This window comes from Scophthalmus maximus, chromosome 6 (genome assembly GCF_022379125.1).
Source record: "Scophthalmus maximus strain ysfricsl-2021 chromosome 6, ASM2237912v1, whole genome shotgun sequence".
Taxonomy (NCBI): Eukaryota; Metazoa; Chordata; class Actinopteri; order Pleuronectiformes; family Scophthalmidae; genus Scophthalmus; species Scophthalmus maximus.
Window position 1 is genome coordinate 6,743,647 of NC_061520.1, and position 23,595 is coordinate 6,767,241.

A 23,595-nucleotide genomic window follows, 5' to 3' on the forward strand; every position below is an offset into this window, starting at 1 on the left:
ACACCGTGACAGTGACCGTGTGCTGCGGAGGCAACTCGCGTGAACTCGATCTCCTCACTGCGGTGCTTCTCACGTGAGGACCGAAACGTCTCAAGTGGCAGATATCAGCAGTTAATGAGTGTGAGAGATGAACACCTCCTGATAACGGGGTGTGGTCCGGGGGGGCCGCTGCAGCCCTGTTGGATTAGCAGCAGGTCCCACAGTGCCCGTCTCCTGACTACAAGGTGGGTAGTAACGGTGCCAGCCTTGTATGGCTGCTCAACCGTGCTCCTGTGGGCATGCTCCCATCCCTGACACACACACACACACACACACACACACACACACACACACACACACACACACACACACACACACACACACACACACACACACACACACACACACACACACACACACACACACACACACACACACACACACACACACACACACACACACACACACACACACACACTTCCCTAACAACAACGACGACGACACCACAGCCGTGGCCACCTGCGAGCCGGCCCGTGTTCCCCGCTGCCTGCGTCCTTTGCTTTATGGCTGCTTCCTCCTCCCGCCGGCCCTGGTTTCAGTAGAGCGAAGCAGCAGAGTGCTGCAACTGCATCGCCGGCTCAAAGCCAGACTACAGCGACCACAGCAGAGACGCGGACCGAGGAGGGACCCCCCCCCCCGAGTGGTCCTGCTCGCTGTAGTCAAACCACATAAGTGGACCAGAGAGAGCAGATATAGCTGCCGTCTCATCTTGTGCCAACTCTCCAAAAAAAACACAACAACAAGCCTGTGCTCTCAGGTGTAGATGTGACAACAATGAACACATTTCTGACTTGCTGCACATGGATGTCCGGCCTGTAGTGCTCCTAAAAGGTTGATAAGGAGGCATTTCTTTAAGATTTTATCGCGACGATGCTCACGTTTCTCCTCCTCCTCCTCCTCCTCCTCCTATCTCTTTCTCCAACAAAAAAAAGAGGCTATTAATAGAACAGCCTGCTCTGTCTTTTAAAATGCAGGGAGCGTACACCGTGCACTTAAAGGGAAGAAGAAGAAGAAGCTCAAGATACCGGAGAGGCGTTTGAAAAATGTGTCCCTCCACGCTGCCCGAGGCTACAGAGACGCTGGATGTCCTAAGAATAACAACAAAGAGGCCTTTGATCGATTCGAGGCGTTTCGCATTGGCGCAGACACCTCTTCGGCTAAATATAGCTCCCATAATCATCCGCAGACCAAGTACATTGACAACAATGTGATGCGAGGGGAAGGAGGCTGCATACACATAAAAAAAAGAAAAAACACCTCTCATATATTTTCACTTGCCGTTTCTTTTATATATATATATATATATATATGAAAAGAAATGTACATAATTAAGTGCAGTTAATCGGAATTAAAGACAAGACACACAATAAACACACGGAAGGACTTCAGTTCAGTTCTTATCGGCTTCATTTTTGATATTACTTTGTCAGGGTTATGATCATTGCGAAGGATTATATGCATTTTTTTTTTTAAATTTCACATGTTTTTCTTATGTCCACAGATTGTCCTCCTTGTCTCGTAAAGTGCAGATAATACTACGGTTTGAATCCAGACTTCACATACAGTATATAGTACATGTGTTTTTTTGTTGTTGTTTTTTTTGTTCTCCATCGTCATCATCATCATCATCATCATCCATTGGTTACTATTTACATTATTCTATCACATTTCATTTCATAGAAAGAAAATCCATTATCCACTAATGTTGATGGATGTTTTTCAGGCCTCTATGATACGGGGGGGGGAGGACACGTGAGGTGAACAACTGTACATACTGTTTCAGTGGAGGCCACACTATGTGGCTCTGGGGTCAAATGAAATAAATAATAATACAAAATAAAAAAAATGGTCTTTCTCAGACACACATGCATACAGATTTGCATATTGAGCATCTCGTTTCTCCCACGTACAGGAGCCTCGACTCAAAGAGCTGCCATCGCAGTTCAAACAAACCAGAGAGCTCAAATTCACATCCAACCAACCCTTTGAGTGTTTGACGTACAGCAGCAGCATATTGCAAAGTCTTTTTAAGTGTTTTTCACTTTTGCTCAAAGGTTTGTTTCAAATGGTCCGCCGGCTCCCAGGATCGACATACAAGTACAGTGCCGCATAAAACACAAAAATCTATAATGTCTGCACCTTCTGCCCCTCCCTACTACCAGCTCATTATCATTCTCTGCATAGATTTCTCAGTGTATTCACTGTCGGGGACGCTTCTCGTGCAGTGCATTTGCTGGTGGGTCCCTCAGCAGGTGAGAGGTGATTTTTATGGGATCTTTTCTTTCCACCGGGTAAAAACATTGTTCGGGTTAAATGTGCAGGTGCACCGATCAGGGTCTGATCCCACTCGTCTTTGTGCTTTAAGCAGAAATTGTTGACCACAACATCGCGTCTCACGGTAGATGATTTTGCTACAGTGACTTTGGCTGATGGTACAGTAACGTGCCCGATTCAAAACAGAACAGATAACAAGTGTCTCTTCAAATAGATTAAAATGAAGATGATAAGATACAATGCATGTGCATGCATAGACAAATATTTTTGGTAAGACTATGAGTGTTTTTCTTTTTTTACATATACAGATATGCTGATGCAAATGGCTGTTGCATAAATGCAGCTGTACAACTAGGCTAAGACACTGACATTCAGTGGTTCTTTCTCTCACACGCACGCACGCACGCTCAGCATCAACTCGCTCACATCAACCTTTGATCGACAACATCTTGGTTGGACTGTGGAGGGTCCATAAAGATTCTTTTTTTTTTTCTTTTCTAAACATCTATGATGTTTTTCACACAGACCCCTCCACCAAAAAGGATTATGGGAATATTGCTAAAACAACAATTCAATCTGATTTTGACCTCGAGTCTCTGTCCATTTTCACAATGACCAGTCCACCTTTATCGTCGAATACAACTGCTCACGTTCATCTACTAAAATTTCTCCAGAAAACAAGAGACCTATTTGGACAGGGAGACGACTTCAGGAGCCTCGCGTCAGGCAGGTCGACGAGGCGTCCTGAGCACACATTGGCAACGATGGCGTAAAAACATCTTGCTACTGAAGGGTAAAGACCGTAGTGAGCAGAGGGAAACCCTAAGAATAACGATGTACATCCGGGCATGACGGAATTCACGTGGACTGTTGCTTGCTACACACCTCCTCCTGCAGTCCATCGCCTTTTCTAACGACCTACGACATGATCCACGAGAAGATGGAGAAAGGCAGGAGACTCCCTGTGTCGGAGGATCCCTGTGCTGCAGGTTAGCCAATATCTGCTACACTGCTGCTAATTATCACTTCCCGTTATTGACATTACTGCCTTCGACTGTTACCTTGGCCGTGATGAGCAAACGGGAAAAAGGAAATCTCAGCTGGACGCCGTCCAAGATCAGGAGCTAATTCACGTTCGATGCCAACTTCTGACAGCAGACTGAAGCTTCTGGCATCGGAGGCGTCTCAGCGGAGGGGCCAGACAGACTCCCATCTAAATCTTGATGTGGTGATGAGAGTTTCGAACGACGCCCCCCGTCTTTCGACAACTACTGAACCAAAAGGCAGTTTTGAACCTGAAGCGAGCCCTTCTAGTTTTTAAAATCCGGAGGACGTGTCGGGTTTGGTAGAAAACTCGCCGGTAAAGAAAAATGCTTTTGAAATGTCTAGTAAGAGTGTTTCTGTGGAACTCTGAAACGGGAGAACATATAACAGTGCTCAGAACAGTTATTAATATTATCATTTAGAATAAATACATGGCGATGATGTGCGTATTGTGGCTCTCTCTTTTAAACATTGTTATCTAAACTTTTAGTGTACTGTATGTGTTCTGTCTGTATACATATATTTTTATATATTTATATATATATAAGAAATAGATATATCTATTACAATTGATTTTTTTTGTCTCAGAGGCTTCTTCTTTGAGCTTAAACGCATGCTTCTAGGAATGTCTTTGAGGTCATGCAACACTAGGGAGTAGGGAGTAGCATAAAACCCGGATAAAAAGGCAGTTCGGGGGGGGGGGGGGCATTATTTTCTATACACAAGTTTTGCTATTTTGGATCACGAGGACGTGATCGTGTGACACACCTGTGGAAAAAGACAGCGCTACAAGTCTATCACGTCTGCGAGGGTAATTATTGTCCAGAACTAAGAGTGTGAGCTGTGTTTCACGCCTGAAATCACAGCTCGGCTGCAGCGAAACGTCGAACGGCGGTGACTTCTACGTGGAATGTTGACATCGACGAGGTCTCCTCCGCATCCTGGTTAGCGTATAGGATTTTTTTGGGCCTCGTGATTATTACTTAAGAAGCCCTCTAACATACAGCTTAAGGTTTTTTTTTTGTTTTGAGACAGCGAGACCCACGAGGATACTTTTAAAACCGTGGGTTTGTATAGAAGGCAGTGTACAGACGAATATACAGTGGCGCGATGAAGCGAGTGGCAGTCGAGAGAAACAAGTGGAAATTCTCATTCGGGTAAAAAAATGTCATGCATTTATCTACTGACTACATTTACTACCTATAGCACCTACCTATCTACCTAATGGCTATCAGTTCAGTCACAGTTATTCTACCTATCTATATGAATAAGTAATGTGTGTGTGTGTGTGTGTGTCAAACTGTGATAAACAAAACAAGAAGAAACATTCAGGCTGTCCTCAAAGCTCTGCAGTAAGACCAGTTTGGGTGAATGGGGGGGGGGGGGCTTGCATTGTAATACATACAGTACATGTAAGACCAAAGCAGTGAAAAGTCAAGGCCATTCTCAGTCATTCATCAGATACTGATGTCTACTGGGAAACAAAGGTGTCGAACCATGAGCTGAGCGCCGACGGCCGTCATTCATCCTTGCAATAACGTGGTGTTAACTTAACCACAAAACCTCGTCACAAGTCACCCACGGGCCACGGCGGCGCGGGAGCGAGCTCGCGTTAATGCATCACACGACCTCTTTATATCTAAAAACGGTGCGGCATGAGACAGTTTTTGTTTTCATCGGCTCCGGGAAGCAGCATATGTAAGCGCGTAGCAAGTAGGGCTGTTCAGTCAGCGCCGGGCAGAGCAGTGTGCCTTGGGAAATGAGGAAGCAGGGGACTGAAGCAGGCCATGTGTTGTGCTGCTTTCTTTAAGCAATATCTATTTATTTTTTTTTTATCTTGCAGTGTTTCTTCCTTTTTGTGCACTACTGTTGGCTACTGTAGTGAGCAGTCACCCACCCCCCCTTTTAAACAGCCACACAGATGAAGCCAAATCCATGCAGAATACAATTTTTTTTAGATTTCACCGTCTTTGACGGTAATCAGGAGTTTTTAAGGGCAAGTTGTGAAGCGTGACGACAGGATGAGCACAGAGTGAGTAAATGGTCTAATGTCATAATTTTTCACTATCATCATCATCATCATCATCATCAACATCCTGAATTCTATTGCCTTGATTTTTCCAGCACACGAGAGGTGGGAGGGCCGTACACCCATCCCATCCAGTTGCTCAGGCATCCAAATTCCCCGCTGCCGAGCGGAGGAGAACAGCGGATGACTACACGTCCGTGAGCATTTTGGTGATGTTTACATAGTTTGTGTTGGCCAGGGTGCAGTTGGCCGTCTTGAGGTTCTCCTCCTGAAAGTCCTCGTTGCTGTTGTTCACGGCCTCCTGGATCTCCATGTAGTCCGATTTACTGATGGTGGAGCCGCTCCGGCTCTTCTTCAGCTCCTCCGTCGAGTCGGCCTTGGCCACGTTGACCTGTAGGTACTGCGCCTGCTCCTCACCTTCGGTCTCACGGTGGTAGAAGTAGTTGAAGTTGGACACGATGACGGGCACCGGCAAGGCAATGGTCAGCACACCCGCGATGGCACAGAGTGAGCCCACAATCTTTCCACCGATGGTGGTCGGGACCATGTCACCGTAGCCGACCGTAGTCATGGACACCACGGCCCACCAAAACGCATCCGGGATGCTTTCGAACTGCGACTCCGGCTCATCTGCCTCAGCGAAGTAGACCGCACTGGAGAAAAGGATGACCCCGATGAAGAGGAAGAAGATGAGAAGGCCGAGCTCTCTCATACTGGCTTTCAGGGTCTGACCCAAAATCTGAAGGCCCTTCGAGTGACGAGAGAGTTTGAAAATTCTGAAGACTCGCACTAAGCGGATGACCCTGAGAATGGCCAAAGACATGGCTTGCTGACCCGCTTGACCATCCTCTGGCCGGTCTGCCAGCTCTGTGCCAAGAGTGATGAAGTAAGGGATGATGGCAACAATGTCAATTATATTCATTATATTACCAAAAAAGCCCGCTTTGCTGGGGCAGGCGAAGAAGCGCACCAGGAACTCAAAGGAGAACCATATAATGCAAAGAGTCTCCAGGATGAAGAAGGGGTCGGTGAAGTAGGCATTTGTGTAGATGATGGTTGTGGTGTTGGTCTCGGGTGAATAGACTGATTGAGACTTGTGCATTTCGTCCTCGTCGTTGCGGAAAATGGGGAGAGTCTCCAAGCAGAAACTGACTATAGATATCAGGATGACCATGACAGAGATTATGGCGATAATCCTAGCAGGACCTGAGCTCTCTGGGTACTCGAACAGCAGCCACACCTGTCTCTGAAACTCATTGTCGGGAAGGGGCCGCTCCTCCTCCTTGATGAAACCCTCGTCCTCTCTGAAAATCTCAATAGCCTCATCGCCCAGCTCATAGAAGCGAATTTCCTCTGAGAAGATATCGAGGGTGACATTAACGGGCCTTCTTAGCCGGCCCCCTGATTGGTAATAATACAATATGGCGTCAAAGCTGGGTCTGTTCCTGTCGAAAAAGTACTCGTTCCTCAGCGGGTCAAAGTAACGCATCCTCTTTTTTGGGTCCCCCAGCAGGGTCTCTGGGAACTGGGAGAGGGTTTTGAGTTGCGTCTCAAAGCGAAGCCCTGAGATGTTGATGACCACCCTCTCGCAACACTCGTGGTCGGCCTCCGGGTCGTAGTCCTGCAGGTGCCCCGGGTGTGCAGCCGCCTCGTCAGAGGGGTCGCCCGTGGCGACAGTCATTCTGCGGGGGGAGGGGGCCGGCACTTTTCAGTGAGTCTGGGCCAGGCGAGGGAGGGGGCTCGACAGCGTAAAGACCCGACGGCCACAGGATGCCACCTAGGGTCTGACTGCATGTGGGGACAGACAGAGCAAAGACAGACAACAAGGTCAGGTAAACCTGAGACATGATTCAGCATCTCAGTACCCATTTAGTCCACAGACATCAGGACGCTGCTTTAGCTGGAAGAGCAAACAGTGACAAATAGATGAAAAGGAAGCCGCCCTCTTGAACAATGTCAAAGTTAGATTGTCGTGAGAAGGTGGTCGATACCAAAATCAATCATGGAAACTTGAAGAGGACTACTGGCTCCTGACTTGGGCCCATTTAAACGCAAACAAGCAAATCGCCTTGCCTATGAATTTCTTCAGTAAAGATAAACTCGCCAAGTGGCATATAAAATGAGCAGAAGCTCATAAATGGAGGACACTGATCTGCTGCTGTGGACGATGCCCGACGAGATGAACGGGAACACCTTTAGCAGCGAGGACATGCACAGATGTGGCAGTGCAGCAGGCACCAAATTCATACAGATACGGCATCCTGTCGAGAATGTCACAGATGACCACTGCAGTCTCAACACAAATGTACAGGACACTTTTGAGATTGACTGCAGCAGCGATCAAACACCCAAACACACACACACACACACACACACACACACACCTCACGTTAACGGACTTCAGCTTAGTTCTTTTTGTTGGAGCCTTTTGGCCGTGAAAATGGTGCCCCGTCTCTGAAATATTCAGAATCATCTATAAATAATTCATCCATAGAAGGAAATAGGTCCCAGAAGAAAGAAGAAAAAAACAACAACCCGTATCTCTCGTCTGCATCATCGCATCACCCTCACAGAGTGGGGAGCACAGTTTCACAGGATGCAAAATCCCCATGAACCAAACCATCAAACGCCATATAACTGCCCGTTTACATGGTCGTCGTCACGATTTGAAAAGCAAGTGCAAAAATCACAGTCAGAGCCAGAGAGATGTAATGGGAGGATGGGTGAACGTATAAGCTGCTTTTATTTCTCTCTCTCTTTCTCACACACACACACATACCTGCTGACATCTTCATATCTGGATGTGAGACACTGGTACCAGGAAGGTGAATAACCAGCTGCGGCAAGTCAGGTCTTCTGACTTCATGCAGCGGGGATAGGACATCAGAGAAAAAGAAGAAGAAAGAAAACGAGACTTCTCCAATAGGGGACAGTGGGTGATATTCACCTCATGTTGTCCGCAGCATCCTTTGGCCGTGCACGCCGGGTACAGTGAGCCTAATGTGCGGGTGTGTCCTCCTGCCCGACTGCCGTGGGATGGCGATTGGTAAAAAGAAGAGAAGGAAAAAAAAAAAAAAAGGGTGGAGGAGGAGGGGAGCGATCGCGGAGCTTGCTGGTGCTTCCCTTAGTACACCAAAGATGCTGGGATCAGCAAAAAAACACACAAAAAAAACTGTTCCTCTCCACGCCAGCGTGACAGGGCTGCGGCTGCACACAGACAGCAAAGGTAAACAGTCCCGATGAGGAGCTCAGAGAGGAAACATCTGCAAAGGTGGGGAGGAGGCGAGGCGAGGGGTACAAATATATATATATATATATATATATATATATTACCAATAATTAGCCAGGTGCTGGGGGCATGCATGCATGAATACGCATATGCGTCTTTTCATTTCAAAATGCGAATAAACATTTTACCATCTTCTTCTTCTTCTTCTTTAATCACGCACTCGTGCACGTAAAGCGACTTGTCCACATGGACCCAGCGCGATCATGTGTGCGCGCCCCGACGCCTGCTGCACAGACACATGATGGTGAGCGGAGCAGCATCTTCAGACGCCGACGGTGAGAGCATCGTCCGACGCATGGTGCCACGCATGCATATGAACACACATTTGAATGGGCCTTTATTGGACCCGCAGCAGCAGGTGACGGGGGGGGGGGGGGGGGGGGGGGGGGGTATGAGACATGAGAGGCGTCTGGAGTGTGGCGGTGGGCTGGTGCACACAGCTCAGTCAAACCTGCAGTCGGGCAGTGCTGTGCATACCAAGAGACGCGCTGCTGCTGCTGCTGCTGCTGATGGAGATGGAGGAGGAGGAGGAGGAGGCAACAAGAGGCGCGCTCTCCATCCTGAACCACTCCTTCACCTTCCATCTGCAGTGTGGGCACTTTAAAGGGGCACATGCGTCTCCCTGCGTTGTCCGGCACGGCGATGCTGCTGCTGCTGCTGCTGCTGCTGCCGCTGCTCACTTGATTTCATGTGATCGATTATAGACTTATAACTGACCCTAACAGTTAATATTCGGATCACAGCCACTTTTGCATCAATGTCGAGTTGAGAACTATTAACAAACAACTGCATCACTGTGACGAATGAAAAATGTTTCATTGTTCACCCTTGCAACCAATCTGCACGGACAAGGAGACATCCGGGTGTTTTATTGTTGAAATTATTATTGCCAATAATCATACGTCCACTCTCTGCATTGTATATAGTCTTTTTAAAGTATTCTTTCTTGTATATTTTGCCTCTTTGCCTTGTTGAAACTTGCTGCTGTAAACAGGCGAACTCCCCCGTCGTGCAGGGATTAATAAAGTCTCATCTTATCTCAACTCTTGGTTTATTTGTACTTTTTGTGCGCTGCAGTTAAAACGTGTAACCTTTTGCCTGGCGACGAGCTCCATTAATAATAGATTGGAGGGAGACTTAAAATAGAGCGAAAAAACCTCCCATCATTGTGCCTTGGTGCTCGATTCGGAGTGAAGAACAATAAAAAAGTCAATCAATAGTAAATCCTCTCGGCCCATCATTATCATCATCCCTGGCGTTTGGGAAAATGAAAGTGCCCTGGCCAGAAGTGACCTCCTCCACAGAAGCCAAAGGTTAACGGGAATCACCCGGGTCGTGGAGGGGAGGAGGGGGATAGGATGTGTAGGATGATTTGTGTGGGACTTGGCTTTGCCAAGGTTACTCCTGCCAGACCCCGGGAGCATCTCGGGCCCCCCGGCGTCGTCCCTTCTGTCTGTCTGTCTGCTGCGACACATGCGGATATACACCTCTCACTATCTCCTAATGGCTTTCCCAGGTTCCTCATGGCAGCGCAGCCATTATTTATGAGCCGGGGGCCCTTTACAAAGGCCGTTAATGCGGCCTCTAAAGCTCAGTTCACTTCTTATTAGCTCACTGGCTTTAATTAAAAGGGAAGGGACCCGCCATACTGTAAATGCCGCGAGCGTGCTAATCACTTGTGTATAGTTGGCACGAGGGCGTCAACGGAGAATTTGTTTCCAAGACGTATTGATTTCATGACTCCAGATCGTCTTCGTCAGATGTCGCTCGAGAAAATGAACTTGAGGGAGCGGACGGTTCTTTATTACTGACTGACAAGTCGTTTATTTTTCCTGCTGCTGCAGGTTCATTTTCATCTCATGGAGAGAATTTATATTCATTTTTTTCTTAATCGAACAGGAAGAAACTTGATCCCAACTGAACTTCAGCACTGCAAAGGGTGATTTTCACCAGTAAAACAATCTGTCACAAATAAACATAAGATTTTTTAAGAACTTGACTATAAAGTCTGTAAGAATATAAACAACAGTGAGAGTCCGAGCAGACGTTTGATCCCAGCTTTCATTTGAAATGCTTCTAGTGGACAACTATATACCAAAAACTTGATGTGATCATGAAGAGAGAAACATTTTCTTTTCTGTACCAAAAGGTGTTGAGGTTCGATACCCATGCAGCTCATCCAAAGACATAGAGTGTTGAGACATAAATAAAATGATGCAACACCGCCCTGTGTATAATTCCTCATTAGCAAACTCTCCCGTGCAAAATTCATAGAACCACATTTATCGAGGACGTTGTGCTAAAAAGATACTAATTACTACACATTCTGAACATTGTCTATGTTAATGTGGTTTTTTTCCCATGTTTTCCCTCCTCTGGGTTTCTAGCAGTCCCCCACAAGCCTGCCGGTAAACATTTATTTTTCGAATGCATCTTCTTCACTGAGACTCAATTTGTTCAACCCTCTGGGGGAGATGAGTCATTTCAGCATCATTGCCCAGGGTCAGGAGATAGAAAGTGAGGTTCCCCCGCAAAAGAGGCCAAGTTGTACACACAACTGAGGCAGCGGGCCTCGCGAAGTGGAGGTAATGGATAAAAAAATATTGGATTAGGTACACAGATATAAAGCAGTGCAGTGTCTACTGTGGCGACCTGTACATCTGAGGCAGCCGCCACAAGTTTCAAACACACAAAAGCCCAAACGCGATTCAACTCCAAGACCCTGCTTTGCTTGTTTTCAATCCTCGACATAATCGTAAACATAATGCGATAAGATGGAAACCATAAAGCCCCGAAATACGAGGTTCATTTTCGTTATTCGCTGCTGCAATGAGACAGATGTTCTGCCTCTAGATATGACGGAGACGAAGAGGAGAAGGAGAGGTAAGAGAGGACATTGTGCAAAGAGAGGGAGGAGGAGGAGGAGGAGAAGAAGAAGAAAAAGGAGGGAGGGAGAGGAAGCGAGTCGCGCTCGTCAGATTGAGGCCCAGCAGGAGGAGAGGGCAGATGCTGGAAGGGAGCCAGACACCAGGAGAGACACAAGGACACTGGCCCACTGCGGTAAACTGCCAAGCTGCAGCTCACAGAGAATGAGCAACACACGTCCACCACGACACGAGCTTATCCCCCGAAACACGTGGCCTTGTAGAGCACCGGCCGCTGTACCTGTACTGTATCTTCCATATGATCACAGTTTACAGTCACCACGGCAAAAAAAGAAAGAAAGGAAAGGGAGGAGAATCTTGGCTACATTCAGTTGAGTGAGCTTTTGGGGGAGCATCAAGGACTACGAGTCAGTCGGTGAGTGAGTCAGTGTCGCGGACGCAGGGATGTCCTTACGCTGCATCACACTGTACAATGTGACACACTGTTCACAATGTGCACAGTGTGTGTATGAGAGGCTGAAATTCAAGTCAAGGTAAGTGCTCGCTGCAGGAACACTGGGTAACATCACACCAAGGTCACGGGCAGAAAGCGGGGGAAAGAGAATAAAACCCTTTGTCCGACAAGACTCCACCCCGGAATATTTGAGTTGTGCTCCACTTTTATAAGCAAGATTATGGGATTCATGGGACAACTTTGTCCCATGACACAAGGAAACAAAAATATTTGCTTCAGCCTCGTGCAGGGTGGCTCATCTGTGGCAGACACTGCTGCTGCTGCTGCTGCTGCTGCTGCTGCCGGACCCGACACCTGAGGGATGGGGCCGGCCCTCCCTCAGTTTCCAGAGGTCCAATGCCCTGACAAGACATCTGACCCTTCACCCTCCTCTGATAATATGGTACTTGTCAGTCGAGGTTGAGATAAACCAGACTCCTGGAAGGTCCCGACTAGCACCAGAGCATCAAAAAGGGAAATTGTTCGAGGTCAGCACTGCTACTGTAGCTGGGGCGAATCTTCATCTTCATGCTCGGCCTCATGTGGTCGCTACGTGCACGATATATATCTGGTGGGGGCAGCAGTGGGAGGAGGCTGGGCGGTGACATCACACCTACACTGGTGCCAGTTGGGATATTTCGGTGGTGAAGTTACAGCACGATGACGAAGCACTTTCCATTCCCCTGCAGTCAGCTGCTCTAGTTAAAGAGGAATTAAGTGTAGAATGTATGTTGCATTAATATTCTCCTCGTTTCACGGTTGCACACCTGGGACGTGTTCTCCGCAGCTGCCCGACACGAGGCTGGCTTTTCGCTGGCAGCTTCCGTACGTCTGCCCTCTTGGGCGGGAGGATATATGTGTGTTTTCTTTGACGAGCTTTGCGGGCGTCTCTTTGTCTCACTGAAAGCCCCGAGCACCGAGGTCCTGATGCAGAAAAGTTGAACTTTACGAATAGCCCCCAGAGGGCCATTACGCGTCCTCCAAAGAGCAGATGGATGAATGGCACCCAGAGAAATAATGGCAATATGTCATGTGTTTTTTATTTCTTCTTTCTATTTTGGGCAACAGCACTGAGTTGCAGTTTTAGGGCAAACGCTTTACCAGATAAAAATATCCTCAGAGCAGGGAGGACAAATGTGCAGTGCTGTGATGAATTGCACCGGATGCAGCTGCTGTCTCGGACGTGCTTTTGGTAAAGTTCAAAGGATGACAGCCAGCACCTCTCCTGCCACACGCTCCCCCATATCATCAGGGTATAGTAGCATGGCCAGCTGCTGCTGCTGCGAGGCATCATTCCTGTCGTGTGGTGAACGTTGGCACGATGAGGACGGCAAGCAGACGAGACGAGAGAGGGGCAGCCCCTCGTGGGCCTCCTCCGACGCACAATCCTGGTATCTGGTATCCTCTCGTCCGCCTTGGGCAGCGGTGTCGGAGAGGACCAGCTGTGGGAGCAGACGTGTGCGTTTCCTGCATCTGTATATCACACGTGTGGGAGTGCTGCCCGTCTGACTTGGTGCAGAGTGTGTGTGTGTGTGTGTGTGTGTGTGTGTGTGTGTGTTTGTTTGTTCTCTCCAGTACTTCCTGTTTCCTTATGACCAGGATTCCTCAGCAGATTCTGTGTTCTGTGTGGAATCTCTTTTTACATCTTTATGCTTTAATGCTGTTAGGAGATTCAAATTTATCTACAGATTCCAGATAAAAATACTCTTTGAAACCTTAATTTGAAAAAAATAAATAAACTCTTTGTTTCAAACGTTGAGGACAAGGTACGAGACATTTCCCACTGCTAAATAATCTAAAACTGGGTACAGTTCCCCAAAGAATAAGTCAGAAATATGACCAGACAGGTAAAGCTACACTAATATTTTCAGGGGGGCCACTTGGTGACAATGATATAAACACATTACCGACATAACATCACTGCAGATTTTTGTCACTAACAGTTTGGCAAACAGTTGCTTATTTACACATCAAGCAACATGAGCTTCCATTTAGGAATTCTGCCTCTGGCAACAAGTCCAATACTTCTGGCAAAAACAAAACACAATATCCAAAAATCTAGACTAGCTGCTGAATGCTTCACTGTGTTCACCAACTAGTTGCGAATGTTTGTCCTGGTCAGGAGGTGTACAGAGCAGGGCAGAGTAGTAGTATTTTGGCAGTACAAGGTCCCAAATTCTGAATAAATATGGATTAAACTCTTGGTGATTTACGCTTCTGTAATCAGATTCTTGAAATATTGATGAGTAAATACAGAAATGACTGACATGTTCTTAGAATAGTTCAAAGAAAAGTAACAGTGGGGACAAAATGAGCACACGATGAGGCCAAGGGGTCTGAACAAGTTTACCTCTACTGTATGTGACTCCTCCCCTCACCACAAAACCAGAGCACGACAGGCTGCACTGCAGGTTTCCCTCACCAGCGCCGCCGTCGAGCTCTGCGGGAGATGATTAACGGCGCCGGGGAACTCTGAGGCATGTTTTCATTTCCCCCTGGGTACAAGTACATCGAAGGAGGACTTTAATTCCAGTAGAGGAGACAGATGGAAAACGAGCCGGCGCAGCAGTTTCTGAGGCGCAGCACCTGGAGCTGTGGGACACATGGTGTCTGACGAGGGAGGAGCGATGAGAAGACTAAAAGACGAAAGGTTGAAATCTGGGAGAATCGCAATGCAACTGGTTCAATTCAAAATGATCCTGTGCGGATGGTCACATTTATGATGTCAGGTCTTTTTGTCATTCTTCAGAATACTGTTGACTTTTCCTGAGCATTATTCTTAGAATATGTTACTACATTTTTTTTCTTCAAATTTCACATTTGAATTTAGAACAGACAGACTGGAACAAACAAATATTTAAGCTAAGCTTACAGTACATTATGAATGAAAGAAACAACCTTTCTGCAGATATATTTTGTCACCTGTTCATACAGTATATCATTTCAGCACCACATGAGGCTGTAATTAATTTTCTTTCTTTCTACTCTCATTATTTCATGTCTTTTGTTACATTTTTGCTTACGTGTTGGATTTTTACTTGATTTTCCATTTCATGCTACAAAAGTACATTTTGCTGTGACAGCCCAGAATACTGCAAAGCAAATTTCAAGTAACATCAATGACTCCTTGTTTTTGGCTCGCTCAAAGTCATGGAAGCTGTAAGTAAGAAAGAGTTTCTTTTTTCTTTCACGGTCGCTGGCTCACAAACTGTAATTCCCTTTGTCTCCTGGGAAACATGGGAATTATGGGTCAGACTAAAAAGCCTCTGGGTGGAAGATGCTTGTAGCTTCCTGACCTGCTTGACAAATCCCAGGAAGCAACGTGGCCAGTTGTAGGACAAAACACTTTCCCCTCCTCACTATTTGGAGATCATATACAAACTCTAGTGTTGCATGAGTAAAACATGATAATATCAATTCCAATTCTTCGGAATTCATTATTCTATTTTCTTCTAATCTGAACAAAAATTCAGTATGTACTGAAGCTGTATCCCTTCCCTTTGCAAAGGGTCTTGCACGTGTTGAAGGGGAAATATTTTCCTGTTTTTGTTGACACTGGAATAAATTAAATGAGCTGTTTTTGAAATTATTTCATAGTTACTGGTGGTTTCGCATTGAACTGTGTTCATGATATTCTTCAAAAATAAATATATCACTGAATATACACATCTGTGACAAGGCCACAAAAATGATCCTTAAAAAGGTTTGTAAAGGTTGACTTTATGGCAGAGCTGATGAACTGGATTACATTAGATTATACAGTTGCACCTGATAAAGTGGCCTCATGACAGAAAATGCATATATTATGTAAGTATGTATATATAGTGACATCACTTATGTTTGGGGTCAGTTATACCCAAGGAGGTTTAACTCAGTAAAACCTCCTTGGGGTATAGAAACACGGTATAGAAACATTAAAAGAAATGATTTATAATATGCTATAATGATTCTTATAAAGTATTATTTCAAAAAATATTTGTCAACAATTATTACTGTTGTTTCATTGCAATGTATTGCCATTCATTATCTGTTTACACAACAGCCTTTATGCCCACAGGAAAAGTTATCGTTGTTGGCAAATACATTAGTTCAATATCATCTGCACAATATTTACCTCATGTCCAACTGTAATAACACATAAGATCCACCAAGGGGCAGCACTGAGCTATTTTCAGTGACGAGGCTACTGTGGGTTCAACAACAACAACAACAACAACAACAACAACACGGATCATCAGGGACAAAAAGCTGAGCATCTTTACCTGTATCTCTTCATGATTCAGCAAGAAGTTTATAAAAACTTTCTTCATTGAATTTGAAAATTATAATCAATAATTATTTTCTCAAAAAGCGGCAAATATCCTGATAATAAATGAAACATCTTTTAAATAATTTCTAAAGGAAATAATGCCTCCACATATTGTGTCCACTATGATGACATGTTTGCTACTTTTTTCTACTTTCTGAACATCTTTGGGTTTTGAATATACATCTAAGGACATAACTGTTCACTATTTTAGAACATTCAAAAGACTAAATATGTAATTAATAAAAAACAATAATCAACATATGAACAGCCATTTGGTGCAGAAGCTACAATTGGGAGTTTTGAAAAGCTCCCATACATATTCATATTGCCAAAACATGAGATACAGGCTCTGAGATTAATTTTCAGCGCACTCCTTTGAGTTTGCCTGTTTGTTTGTGTCACTTTGTACTACAAAGCACACAAGCAAGTGTCAGCTGGGAGGGATGAAAGGTATAGATGACGTCCGACCCAGTTGGCATGCCAACTCCAAGAGAACGGTGCTCGCATCTGAAACACAGAGCAGCCGCGGTGGTTTGAAGTGAAAGGAGACAAAGGCCTGGCTGCACTGATACAACAGCTTTTTTTCTTTTATGATATTCAAATTTCTACATTATCCACCGATACAATGCATGAAGCTATAGACACTTAACTTCACCTATAAGGGACTCAGAGTTCTGATTGATACGGATTCATCCATCCATTATGAAAAACCTATAAAAATGTCTTAAAAATGTTTACATGACATTAAAAAAAACAACCTACATCCACAGTTGCTCATGTCTCACCCTTCAAGGACGAGAAGGTGATAATGAACCAGTCAGAAAGTCTTCAAACAAAATTCCATGGTAACGTTAGAGATGGGGGGGTTACCCAGGAAACCACCGTCGTCATGGAGACTGCATCACAAGGCGAGTTCAGTGCCAGGGAGGCGCACACCCTCTCCCTCCTCCCATCCGGTGTTTACACACCCCGTCGTCACGTGACCACAAAACAATACGTGAATATGTTTCATTCATGCTCCCTGAAATTTGCAGTGATATGAATATTTATCCAGAGAGGTGATAATGATATTCTGTGTCCGGGGTCACTTCACTCTCATTTTTATTAAAGATAGACTATATATATTTGTATAGGCAGTTTCTGAATAAAAAATACAATTGTTCGTAAAACTCGATGTATAATCCATGATAAAGTGTCACCGTCCACACACCACTCTGAGGTTTATTACCGGAATGACAATCTGCACAAGACGCAAGAGTCCAACACGTCGACAGGTTATGATATATTGCATTTGGCCATGGAAATTCCCACTTAGTCTATATTCGTCACATCACTGGACAATGAAACTTTTCTTTCCACGAAGCACAAGATGTTGTTTTTGACTCTGGGTATAGACGCAGTATAGTGGACTGTGTATATGCTACACGTGTATCCCAGTGATGAACGACAACAACATCGAGATATGTATCAGGCATCATGTTCGAAAAAAAATAAATACATATCTGTTTTAACAAGCAGCTTATTGGTCGTTAAATGTATTTATTTCTGACACCAGCTTAATTGGAACGAAATGAATACTTTTCCAGTGCCTCATTTTTTTTTGTGCGTGTGTGTGTGTCACATTAATACTCGTCGATTTCTTAGAAATACTTAAAAACATGTGAATCTACACTGGCGAGTAAGCAGAATGGGAATTTCTCATTTGCGTAAAATTGAAGTTGCTTGTTAAGACAGATGTGCTGCGTTTATCCACAGACATGGAACTGATGTACGATTATATATATAAAAAATAATAATATCAGTATATAGCATGTTCTTTTTCCTTTCTGTCTTTTTTTACACGTCCGTGAAGATCTTTTTGATGTTCACGCAGTTCTGGTTTTTCTCGGTGGTGAAGTTGGGCTGCCCGAACGCACTGTTGATGCCCTCCTCGATCACCATGTACTCGGACTTGCTGAGCGACGAGGAGCTGCAGGACCGCCTCAGCACCTCCGGGGGCAGGTGCTCCAGGTGCTCCAGGTGCTCCAGGTGTTCCAGGTGTTCCAGGTGCTCCAGGTGCTCCAGGTGCTCCAGGTGCTCCAGGTGCTCCAGGTGCTCGCAGCTGCCCGAGCTCGCGTAGAGCGGCGGCTCCTCTCCCTCGGTCTCCCGGTGGTAGAAGTAGTTGAAATTGGACACAATCACCGGCACGGGCAAGGCAATGGTGAGCACGCCCGCTATCGCGCACAAGGACCCCACTATTTTGCCCCCGATGGTCACCGGATGCATGTCCCCGTATCCGACCGTGGTCATGGTGACGACCGCCCACCAGAACGCGTCTGGGATGCTGGTGAAGCTGGACGAGGGGTCGTCCGCCTCGGCGAAGTAGACCGCGCTGGAGAAGAGGATGACTCCGATGAACAGGAAGAAGATGAGCAGACCGAGCTCCCGCATGCTGGCCTTGAGGGTCTGTCCCAGAATCTGAAGGCCCTTCGAGTGTCGCGAGAGCTTGAAGATGCGAAAGACGCGCACCAGTCGGATCACCCGCAGGATGGCGAGGGACATTGCCTGCTGGCCGCTGCTGTTGGTCTGCCTCTCGGCCAGGTCCGTGCCCAGGGTGATGAAGTAGGGGATTATCGCGACGATGTCGATGATGTTCATGATGTTTTTGGAGAAGGTGGTCTTGCTGGGGCAGGCGAAGAACCTCACCAGCAACTCGAAAGAAAACCAAATGATGCACAGAGTCTCGATCACAAAGAAGGGGTCCGTGAACGGGCTCGGCGCGTAGGGGGCAGTGCCATTGACCGCGGGCGCCACCGTGGCTCGGTCTCGCACATCCCGAAACTCCGGCAGAGTCTCCATGCAGAAAATGACAATTGAAATCAAAATGACGAGCACCGAGACGATGGCGATCCCTCTCGCCGGCCCGGAGCTTTCGGGATACTCGAACAAAAGCCAAACCTGCTTTTGGAACTCGCGCTTGGGCAGAACGCGCTCGTCCTCTTTTATAAAGCCCTCGTCCTCTCGGAACTTCTCCATGGCCCCCGCCCCGAGTTGATAGAACCTGATCTCCTCGGAGAAAATATCAATGGGCACGTTAACAGGTCTCCGTATGCGCCCCCCTGACTGGTAGTAGTAGAGGATGGCGTCAAAGCTCGGTCTGTTCCTGTCGAAGAAGTACTCGTTCCTCAGGGGGTCAAAGTAGCGCATCCTCTTCCTGGGGTCCCCGAGCAGCGTGTCCGGGAACTGGTCGAAAGTTTTGAGCTGCGTCTCGAAACGCAAGCCCGAAATGTTGATCACCAGCCGCTCGCAGCATCCCGGGTGGCCGCGCACGTACCGGTCCGCCGCCAGGTGAGGCGCGGGGAGCGCGGCGGGCTCGTCCAGCATGTTCTCCACCGTCATGACGCCCCGCTTCTCCGCCTCGGCATAACCCCGGCCATCGGCCGCGCTGCTGCCCCTGACGTGCCCGGCAGACGAGGGCGACTGGCTCACGCCGGAGGTCCGCTCATCCATACAGGTGGTTGTGGGTCTCGGAGGGGGCAGAGCGCGCGCCACGCCTCCCTCAGCCAAAGGCGCGCAGCTCTGGAGCGCTGAGGCCGACGCCACTTGGCATCTCTTCTAATCATCACCGATCTGTGCGTATCCACACACTGAAGCGCTCCCCTATGCCCCCCCCCTCCCAAAACACGTCGACACCCGCCCACTTCGCGCATATGTCTGACATGTACGTCGGAAACCACCCGCCCAATCGGAAATTGACTTGACACTTACACCCATTCAAGTGTGATGGAACAAAAACACTTTGTGAATCACCTGTGTTGTTGATCTGAATTACATTATTATTTTCCCTGTGGACCCGCGTTAACCTTTCCACCACGTGGAAATATCAACAGATCGAAACTGCTCCTTTTTTTCTTCAATCCCTCACAATCAACACGTATCAATAAAAGTCCAGCAATGAAGCAGAAGTTTTGCACTTTCACTCCAAATACACAAAAGACAAAAAAGGGAGCAAACGCCCCGTTGGCTCTGCAATAAAGTCTGACAATGTTCATGTCTCTTTTTGACACAGATCATCAGTCATCTCTGCACCTTTCCCCAAGAAATCCGTCTGAGGAAAACGGTTTCATTTGGTCCAAACTTCCACACAGACTTGTCATGTCCGCGTACGTCACTGTGCGTCTTGTTTCCTGCTCAAGGTATATATTGCTCTCCATGGTGCTGAACACAAGCGCGCACCGGTTGGTAAATCAATGCACCTCGTCACCAGATGAGTCTCGGACTGTTTTGTTTATCCGTCGGCGTCTATAAAGCAGATGCGTTTGCAGACACTGGGGGGGGAGACGATGCTGCAGCATCAGGACCAGTCACCCCAGATTCCACTCGTTCCCGCCATGTGGTGATAGAATCGCCTCAGAGGAGCGACTCGTGCGTCATCCTCTGTTACAGCTGTGATCAATGACCAAGATGCACAAAAATAAAAAATAATAATCGGTGTTGATGGTATAATCAACACTGACAGGCTGCATCTGAGGCGTCTGGCCCCCTGTCTGTGGTTTTGGCAGCACAATGTGAGCGGTTTTGTTATTGTCATCTAGCCACTCTGTTTTTTTAATTCAACATGTGATACCCAGAGGAAAAGCTGAGCCGCTTTTCTGTCCAAATATGGAAACATCTACTACTCGGCTATAAATATATTGAGAAAATCCTCTGAAAGCCACTGACACTGTATTGACCTTTTTTTTTTTTTTTTGCAGCTGCCTGAAAAAAAAAGAGAAAGGTTCTAGGGCATGGGAAAACCTCTCACCGTCAGGAATACTGGAGCGAAACAGAAACGCAGACTTCAGTCGTGTAATAAATCAAGGTGACACGTGTATTTTGTGTTTAAAAATATCAAGAGGAAAAACAAATTTATTTAATTTATCTGTTCCACTACTGTACTGGGAACCCCTTGGGTAAACGTCCTCCGTTTGGCCAGGGACCTGAAAGCACCGCAGAGACTTCTTGTTGGCTCTGTACTGATGTTGATTTTAAAATTGCTGAGGTCTAAAGTTCAAATGACCCACATGTTTTGACTTGCCACCAAATCGTTGTAAAATCATACATTTAATGTTTTAGAAAAATATATTCTGTACACGTCTCTGGCCACTAAATGATTTGTCGAAAGACTTCTGCAACAGAAAAAAACGACCAAAATTTTAAGAAGACAGATCTTCAAGCCAAACAGGTTAAAAACGTTAAAAAAAATTTATAAAATAGAGATAAATAAATGAAACCAAAGATATAAAACAGAATAAGTGCTGCAGTATGCTAATCCTACCTGATACCATGTTAACATGACAAAAGAATTAAAGCAAATTAATAGGCAATCACATCAAACATTATTTGGTTTCGTCTTCTCCACCTTGACAATTTAGATCCCCCCCTTTGTTTTATAACTTTGAAAACTTAAAGCCACAGTGAGTAATTTTTTTAATTTTCTGGCGGACCTGGTGGTAAAGTTGCAAATCGCAATCAACGGAGCATCCGAGAGGGGACACTTTATGGTGGCGCACCGCTGATTCCATTTCCGTTTCCGGCAGCGCAGAAAATTCAACGCGAATGTGACGTATTCTGGACCGTTTTGTGCAACAACCGTATTCAACACGACGTAGCAAACATGGAGACTCACACGGAGGTCGGGTCCACCTCATTCAAAGTTGACGAAAACCCTTGGTTCTTGGCTGCAGGTGATTAATCATATATGAACACAGTTTTTGACAATATATTAAATTTCTGTGAATAAGTTCTTCTGAATATCACACACTGTAGCTTTAATATCGTTTGGTTTTGGACTACAAATGAGACGCTGATCAGTAGAATGGCTTTAAACAATTTTTCTTGATTCATTTTGGCACGGAAATTACTGCAATTTATGATAAAGCGGTTTTCTTTTTACCTTTTTTTAACCTTATGTTTTTTTAAACATATTTCAAATTACTTCAGTTTAAATAAGATAATCAGATGAAAAATAATAGGGCTACAGAGGATGATCAAAGGTCTTCAAAGTAAAAATATGTACACAAATATGTATGTTTAGCTCAGCTCGCAGTGTGGGACAGTTACTATTGGACGGTAATGTAGGGGTTAAGAGAGACTTATCAATACAGGCATTGATCGTCTTCTCCCTTTGATTTCAACAAGCTGATTGCCGAGCGATGTGTGTTGATATGTAGTCCACGTCACAACTTATAGATTCATGTTGCTTAACTGATTTTCTACTATCTGCTAATGTTGAAGTGATTATCACTTTTTCTTCTAAATCACCTAATGTCACATAAACACAATGCAGCCACACGTGCTCATCAACAGCAATAATAATAATAATAAAAGAAAAGATAACTCACAGTGTGAAAGTCATGCTGCTACAAACAACCTCCCAGTAGTAGTCGCAACTCAGTGATCAAGGGAAGTTGTGTCTGGGTTTCAGTCTCCATGGCAGCTAAACATTGGGGTAAAAAGGGAAAAGGAGTTAAGGTGAAGTTGCATAATTTCCCAGTCGAAACTTGTGCACGAGCAAATAGACCAGAAACAATTTTTCACATCATTCCCACTGAGAAATGAACATGTTACATATATCAGGATTAAAAGGAACCGGACGTTTGTGTGTGTTTGTGTGTTTGTGTGTGTGTGTGGCTACTTATTAAACACACAGCCATCAGCTCAACAGAAAGGGAGAGATATTAAGCTTAGACCCTGGTCAGGAGAGACTCTTTCATTTCACAACAACACTCGTTATCGAACAGCACTTGGATATGAGCCCCCACCCCTCCCCTCCCCTTCCCCCTCTCTGCTTCCTTTATCCAATTCACTTAAACATAACAGCTATGAATAAATTCCATTAAAAATTATTCCTCGGGGCCACGAAGCAGGACACTAAACACAGACTGAGTGTATCAGCCTCCGGGTTTCTCCGAATTCAGATCAGAATCAGAGTAATTGATTATCATATAGCAGCAAAACAAGAGTATACACATGAAGCGAGATGCTGCCCTGCCTGTTTTCATTGTTATGAGACGAGACTGTGTGTTGCCTCCGTATAGGTTTTAAGAGACAGAAAAGAGAACAAATACCCAAAACCTTTTTATATTGCAATCCCCATGGCGTCAGACACAATATCAAGTCACACTGCAGGTGATTTATTGTCGTAAACAACAAGCCAAAGAATTTCCCTAGATACCGACCTGGTTGTAAACCTGCCTATATGTCCAATCTCAC

General features: G+C 45.8%; 3 protein-coding genes across 8 annotated transcripts in view; all 3 read right to left on the minus strand.

The window, feature by feature from the left end:
* Positions 1 to 23,595, minus strand: part of LOC118309311 (potassium voltage-gated channel subfamily A member 10) — a 78,718-nt gene that overhangs the window by 22,456 nt on the left and 32,667 nt on the right. For 4 of the 5 annotated variants that reach the window (XM_035631270.2, XM_035631272.2, XM_047332625.1 and 1 more), the window contains exon 1: positions 22,725 to 22,820. The gene's annotated coding sequence lies outside the window, so the exon portion shown is untranslated. Of the gene's footprint in view, positions 1 to 22,724; positions 22,821 to 23,595 lie in introns of those variants that run through there. The other variant, XM_047332624.1, reaches the window with a different exon arrangement.
* LOC118309313 (potassium voltage-gated channel subfamily A member 2) lies at positions 1,429 to 23,595 on the minus strand. Of its 2 annotated transcripts, XM_035631279.2 has the most exons (3): positions 23,562 to 23,595; positions 22,725 to 22,819; positions 1,429 to 7,174 (listed from the first exon to the last, which is right to left on the minus strand). In XM_035631279.2, exon 3 carries the CDS (start codon positions 7,065 to 7,067, stop codon positions 5,574 to 5,576), a length of 1,494 nt encoding a protein of 497 aa, XP_035487172.1. In that variant the 5' UTR covers positions 7,068 to 7,174; positions 22,725 to 22,819; positions 23,562 to 23,595; the 3' UTR covers positions 1,429 to 5,573. The 2 variants fall into 2 exon arrangements, with proteins under 2 accessions (XP_035487172.1, XP_035487173.1); XM_035631280.2 differs by lacking the exons at positions 22,725 to 22,819; positions 23,562 to 23,595 and adding an exon at positions 8,166 to 8,622.
* kcna3a (potassium voltage-gated channel, shaker-related subfamily, member 3a) lies at positions 17,447 to 20,875 on the minus strand. The gene has a single exon (XM_035631278.2). The coding sequence runs from the start codon at positions 19,849 to 19,851 to the stop codon at positions 18,199 to 18,201; it is 1,653 nt and encodes a 550-aa protein (XP_035487171.2). The 5' UTR covers positions 19,852 to 20,875; the 3' UTR covers positions 17,447 to 18,198.

Coding starts and splice junctions, on each gene's coding strand:
- LOC118309313 (XM_035631279.2), bottom strand. CDS start 7,067: ATGACTGTCGCCACGGGCGACCCCTCTGACGAGGCGGCTGCACACCCG.
- kcna3a (XM_035631278.2), bottom strand. CDS start 19,851: ATGGATGAGCGGACCTCCGGCGTGAGCCAGTCGCCCTCGTCTGCCGGG.